This window comes from Coffea arabica, chromosome 4c (genome assembly GCF_036785885.1).
Source record: "Coffea arabica cultivar ET-39 chromosome 4c, Coffea Arabica ET-39 HiFi, whole genome shotgun sequence".
In the NCBI taxonomy this organism is placed as follows: Eukaryota; Viridiplantae; Streptophyta; class Magnoliopsida; order Gentianales; family Rubiaceae; genus Coffea; species Coffea arabica.
Window position 1 is genome coordinate 12602540 of NC_092316.1, and position 7074 is coordinate 12609613.

Here is a 7074-nt window from a genome sequence, read left to right on the forward strand (position 1 = left end):
ATCTGATTTATCCCATCCTCATTTCCTTGAAACCAAAAGAATTTTGTAAACCATTTTGTTCAAAATAAAGTGGTAGACAATCAGTAGGAGCAAATTGTTCAAAAAAAAAGTTAGGGGTACAATACATCACAAGGAAAGAGTTTAAGGCTTATAAGATGCAATTTACAAGATTTCATAAAATGAAATAAAGTTACGAGATTATGGAATTGATTCAATGCATTACAGAACATCCCAAACAAAGATGCTTTACTGGTAGTGCTACCGCCCATTGAATAATCAGAGATTCTCAGGAAAAACTGCACCACCTTCCAGAAGCAAAGACAGCTGAAAACTGGGGACAAATCTGACTGAACCGAATCATTAAACAAAACACAGCCAACTGCGCCTGATTACCTTCTTCAAGTACACTAACCAAAACCCAAATTCCAACGCCCCAGCCTCATATATCTGTCCCCATCTCAACACCCCACGTACTAACGCTGAATTCCAGTTACATAACACCTGATAAGCAAATCCTGTTATAGCAAGAAATATATAAGGGGATTCTTGTGCCCATATGGGATCTTTATTCAGTTCAAACAAGAGCAAGGAAGAAATAGAAATGGCTCTTTCCAAAGTTAAACAAATTGTTTCCTCACATCCTGTTGTTGTCTTCAGGTTTCTGCCCCCTATTACAACTTTTGTGTGTGCCTGTGTTTCCTAACCCCAATAAAGGAAATGATTAATCTTTTCTTGATCTGGGCTATATTTGATTTTTTGGCTAACTAATCTTATCTTGTTTATTTTTGTTAATAGGTATTGGCTTAGATATTGGATATAGATCCTTATTAGTAGTGTTTTTGTGCAGTAAAACATTCTGCGGCTATTGCAACAGGGTGAAGCAGTTGCTTGACCAGCTAGGTGCAACTCATACAGTTGTTGAACTTGATGAGGAAAGTAAGTGCTGTATTCTAGTAACAATTTATTGTTGATCAATGATTGGAAATTCGCAATTTCATGTCTTGATTTACAGCTTCATTTGATGTCGAAATTGATGTGCTGTTGTTTGTTTGTCAATTTTGAAGCTGATGGAACTGAAATGCAGTCAGCTCTAGCCGTGTGGACCGGCCAAAGGACAGTGCCCAATGTGTTCATTGCTGGCAAACACATTGGTGGTTGTGACAGTAAGTCCATTTGCTCTTTTTTCTTTCTTTCTTTTTCATGAAATTTTTGATATAGATCCAATTTACATTGATACTTCTCATAAATAAAAGTCTATCCATTTGTGGACGATGGTGATGGTCCACAAGAGAGGTTATTTTCTTTTGGTGGTTATGAACCATAATTTTTAAATGTCTCGAGATAGTTATATCTCAATTAGGTGATTAAAGGTTGTTGAGCAATTTTTAGTGCCTCAAGATATAATTTTCTCTAGAGCTTGGTCAATCACATTCTTCCTTGTCAATGGTTGATGTAGACCATGGTAGTCCAATGATTACTAGTTTTGTCAACTTTTAGTATCTCAAGATATTGTAACTTAAAAGGATTGGTTATTCACATTCTCCCTTCCCTAGGGTCCAAGTTCTTATTAGTAAAAGAGAAGGAAGGATAAAATATGAAAGAGTACTTAACAAATGATATATTTATATATTTGGATTTTAGGGGAGTCTTACAACTTTTTTTGGTTGTGTGATTGCAGCTGTGACAGGAAAGCATGAGTTGGGTGAACTTGTTCCACTGCTCAATGAGGCTGGTGCTATCCCAAAGAACTCTGCTCAGCTTCAGATTTAAAAGAAATATGAAGGGGAGATGAGGCTTATACATGAGAAATTAGTTCTCTGTCTCTGAATTCTGATGTAAAATAAGGCCAAGATGTACGTGGGGAATAAGTTTGATTACTACAGATTTTCTAGTCTGTAAGTTTGATACTATCAAGTACTCTTTGGCTATGTAAGCAATGTTTGGTCCAGTTATTTGACTAGCACTGATGTTTATATAATTGGGTTGTTAAAATCGCGATCCGGATCGTAAGATCGTACAATCGCGATCCGGATCGTACGATCCTACGATCCGGAAAGTCAAAATCGATCCGGATCGCACTCAGAATCGCAAATTCCTTGAATCTACATAGGATCGAGATAGGATCGGTAAGATCGTGTAGAATCGTGATCCTACGATCCTACTTCGATCCCACAAATTTTTGCTAATTTGTGAAATACAAGACTCATTTTGCAAGTAAATGAAAACATTTGGAGTAGGCTTGTAATTTATCAGAGAATTGCAGGCCCTAGTTGCAATGTTTTAACAAATTTTGCCTCAAAGTCAAAAAGTTCCGTCAAAAAGCTTCAGGTCTTCTTCATCTTCTCCTCAAGCAGACCTTTGTCGTTTCTCTTCTCCTCTCCGCTACCCAAATCAAATCCCTAATTTAAGCCATCAAACCACCTCAAGCTTCGGCTACAGCTCTTACCAAGAGTCCACAAGACAAATCGCTGCGGCTTCTACCAAGAACCCACAAGCTACAGCCGACAGCTTCAAGGCTTCAAGCTGCAGCAGCCATTGCTTCGGTAAGAATATCAAGCTACGAAATCCTCTGTTGCCGTCGGATTTTGGCCTTTTCAAGCTTCAAAGCTTGAAGCTCCAGCACCCGTTCTTCTCCAATTTTCGTGCTACCAGCCTGCCACCACACTGAAGCTCAAGCACCAGTACTTCAATTAAAATCACATGTGAGTCTAGTTATTTTCTTGCTTGAAAATTGATACATGGGGAGATGGTGATTGATAAAGTTGTGATTTGTATTTGGTTTTCTTGGTATTTGAACATATATTGCCTTTGATTGAATTGAGTTGAAGGGAATTATTAACGGGTCCATTACGATTTGTGAAAATTTGGTTTTCTTGCTTGAAAATTATTGACGGTTCTGAAGTACCAGCACTTTGTCTTAGGATTTGTGCCCTCAGAATCATTAACGGGTCCATTAGGTACACTCTTTTTTGCCTTCTCCATAGGAAGCTCTGATAATCGAGACTCTGCTACCATATAAATCTTCCCATTGAACTTGTTGAAGAAATCAGAATTAGGAGTATTATTATTTTATAGTAATGAATTAATGATTAGAGACTAAATCAAAATTCAGAAAACATTACTAGATAAAGAAGCGTACTTACCAAAAAACTTAAACACAAGGGATCGGGTAATTGCAATTCTCCTTATAAGAGAATAGAACAACCTACAATCTCTCTTATCATAACTTTTTGTTGAATGTAATGAATGATCCTTAACTTAGTGTCTGTTTGATAACATAAAAAAGTCTGAAACTGAATTCATTCAGACATTTAGATGTTTTGGGTGTTTGATAAATAAAAATTTTTCTGCTGAACTTATTAAGTGGTGCTGAATTTGTATGTATTTTTTTCAGCACAAGAATCGTAACTGAATGCTTAATTTGATAAGAATCAAGAGATTTACTTTAACTATTTTATCTTATCTACCAAATCTATCATTGTTTGTTAATTGCATTCAAAATCCTTATTGAATTAAACAACCTAATATTCTCTATCCAAAATCCTTATCTAATTAAATAACCTGACATTCTCTGTCTAATGGCTTTCTACTTCTATTTTCTCCCTATTTAATGATTTTTTTACAATTTCTCCATGCTCTTTACATTTGTCTACTCCTTATATTTTTCCATCTTTCTACTCTTTCATAATTTTGTCATTTTTTTCCTCCCAAATTTTTTTATTGCTACCGTACTCACCGATCTCAAATTCATTTTTTCCAAGATAAGTGACATTGATTATTTGTTGTTTTGCTTCAACATAATTCCATTGAAGTAATTAAATTTCTATATAATTTGGTGTGAATTTAAAACTTGTTTATTGCAGCTTTCTTTTGCTTATATTTGGACTTTTCTTATCAAACTCTGATTTAAAAATATATTTGCACTGATATTTGGACTTTTCCATAATATATTTCTTATTTTATATTACTTTGATTTAAAAATAAATATTGTCATTTTCATACCTAACAATTTTAAACTAATTAAATCATAGGTTCTATTTTCTTTTTGGATTGAAAAATAGAAGGGCAAAATTGAACAATTTAGTTTATTAAGCATTAAGTTATAAATATTTATCAAATAGTATAAATATGTTCAGCATTAAAATTCAGATATTCATATGTCTCTTTTCAGTGCTTAATATTCAGCAAATTAATTGTTTCAGTATTCAGGATTCAGGATTCAGAATTCAGATTCAGTTTTATTAAACGAAACCTTAACTAGCTAAATGCAAATATTTTTGTCTTAGACTTGAAGAAAATTTGGATGTTTCTTTGCTAAGCCGTTTGCTAATGATGCGACCTTGCACACTCAAACCCAACCTTTTGTTTAGATGTCAAGAGAAAAAGTCTCTTTTACTGGAAAACTAACCTGGAAAAATATTTAAAATATCAGTCCATATAATATTAACAAAAATTTCGGCAAATTAATGATACAAATCAGAGGTAAACTAACCTAGAATGAACAGAAATTTCACTGCAAAACCTTTTCTATTTTCGGACCAAAGCTGAAAATTAGAAAAAAAATAATTACTGATCAGTATATATGTCCGTGGTGCAAAAAAATAAAGAAAAAAAGAATGGCAAGAAATGTATTTACCAAGATGAAAAGGAACAAAAGAGTACCAAACCGCTCTTTTACCTTCTTTAATCGATCCGGATGGCCTGTACAAAAGAGCTTCCCTTCTTTTTTTTTTTTTTTCTTTTGTCATTATTACCTTTGTTTTTGTTCTTCAAAATCAATATAGATAAACAAACAAATTTAATTCCTAACTGAAGTTACATTGCACAATTTTCATTTATTTTAAAGAAATTGAATCTAAGAGAATTAAAAAAACAATTTTTTTGAATTTTTATGAGAATTTTCCTTTTCAGAAATTTATTGCAAAAGTATTTTAAAAATAAAAATAAAAATAATGAACCTAATTTATAAAAATAAATAAAAATAACACTAACTATCATTTAATAAAAATGAAATAAAGTAAAAATAAAAAAATAAAGCTAATATTAAATTAAATAAATGAAATTTTTTGTGTCTACAGCTTGCCCTTCTTTGTCTGAATTTCGAAAAAACTCGAGACAAAGACGCAGAAACCAAATACTTACCTGTAGTTATTCTGCCGTGAGTTGAAACATGTAAACATAAAAATGGTCAGTGGGATAAACCCGATCTTGCCATAACATCAGTCAGTAGGATAAAATCTGATCCTGCCGTAACATCGGTCAATGGGATAAAATTCGATCCTACAGTAAAATTGATCAGTGGGATAAAACCTGATCCTACCTTAACATCAGTCAGTGGGATAAAACTCGATCCTGCCGTTATTACATAATGCTTTTTGTAGAATTTCAAAAATTCTGATGGAGGAAGTTAACTTTCTTCAAAAAATTTGCCCCAGTGTGATGTTTTTTGATATTCGAACCTGCAAAAAAATAGAAATAATCATAATGACAAATAATGTTACCACCATCCAATCAACCCCCTTCTTCAAGAAATATGTAAACATGAGTATTTGAACGTTCTTCCCCGATATAGCGAAAAGTCAACTTTACTCTGTGAACTGTATCAAGTTTTGTTAACTTCCAACGTTAATGAAGTATGACATTTGGTATCCAGGGACTTTCAATAAATCAGAGGAATTGTCATTTGATAAATTCAAAGAGATGAATGAGACATGAAACACATAAAAAAATATTTTACTTACACAAATGATGAAAATTCTAGTAACATGAAAAACAGCTGTTTACCTTTATTGAAAGAAAATTTACTTTAAAGGAATGAACCTGTACACTCAAGAGTTTATGTTTGATAAATCAAAATACTTTGATGCTCGAACAAAATGCCACATTTGGCAACATAATCACAATGTAAAGAGAAATTTCAAGGAATTGAGTCACCAGTCTTTCAAATCCAAACTCACTTTTTAACATAAAACCCTACTTTAGTGCTCTTTTGGGTTTTCACTAAGGCTACGCCTATCTTTTTATTTTCTTCTTCTTTCTATTTTTCATTTTTATTTTTCTTTTCTTTTTTTTCTTTTTCCTTCTTCTTCTTCATCTTTTCTTTTTCTTCTTCTTCTTTTTTTCTTTTTTTTTTCTTTTTTCAAAGGTGCATTTTCGGGTTTTCACCTAATAAACAAATTCTGTCGATATTCTTTATTAACTCAGAAATGTATTTTAAGAAATGATGGCATCAATACGATAATCCTTCCCTTGTAAAATCGGTGAAAGTGTATTGACATCATTTACCATTTGATCAGAAAATTTTCTAAAAGAGGTGATACAGAGAACAGAAGTCAAGACTTTCAATTTTTTAATGGGGTTTGGTGGGGTGCTAAAAAAGGTTAAGACTTGAAAACAAATTTTATAAATGTTTAAATCATCTGAGATCACATCTTCATATTGACCCTTCTTAGGATTAAACTAAAATTGCCCTAGTTTCGTCTCAATCAAGGTTCTTTTCTTTAATTTTCTTTTCCACTTTTGTTTCTCTATCATATTTACCTTTTGAGGTTTTTCTTTCTCTCTCTCTTTTTTTCACTCAAAATTGCCTCAGTGTAGGGTTTGCGATCCTCAGGGGTTGCCAAATGAAATAATTTATTCTGGAGGTTCAAAAAGGATAACTAGAAATAGAATGTTTAATTGGAAAGGAAGAATGCCTGACTTTCATTCCATTCTTCATATTAACCTTAAAAGAAAAGTTTCATTTGTCAAATGAAAAATTTCCTACACATATCCGAATCGATTGGTTGGGGAAAAACTTGTCCATCCATTTCTGTTAGAACAAGTGCTCCATCAGGCAACACTTTCTTAACGATAAAAGGGCCCTGCCAATTTGGTGCAAACTTGCCTTTGACCTCCTCTTGTACTGATAAAATCTGTTTCAACACTTTGTCTCCTTCTTCGAACAGTCGCACTTTGACTTTCTTGTTGTAAGCACGGGTCATTCCCTTTTAATAGCATTGATCATGACAAATGGCATTTAACCTTTTCTCATCAATCAATGACAACTGCTCATGACGTTGTTTAATCCAATCA

At 33.0% G+C, this 7074-nt stretch overlaps 1 protein-coding gene across 1 annotated transcript; it reads left to right on the forward strand.

Moving 5' to 3' along the window:
* The first annotated feature begins 205 nt into the window (after window positions 1-205).
* LOC113739893 (glutaredoxin-like) lies at window positions 206-2847 on the forward strand. The gene is made up of 4 exons (XM_027267300.2): window positions 206-657; window positions 848-936; window positions 1065-1163; window positions 1679-2847. The coding sequence occupies exons 1-4, from the start codon at window positions 557-559 to the stop codon at window positions 1768-1770; spliced, it is 381 nt and encodes a 126-aa protein (XP_027123101.1). The 5' UTR covers window positions 206-556; the 3' UTR covers window positions 1771-2847.
* Window positions 2848-7074: the final 4227 nt, after the last annotated feature.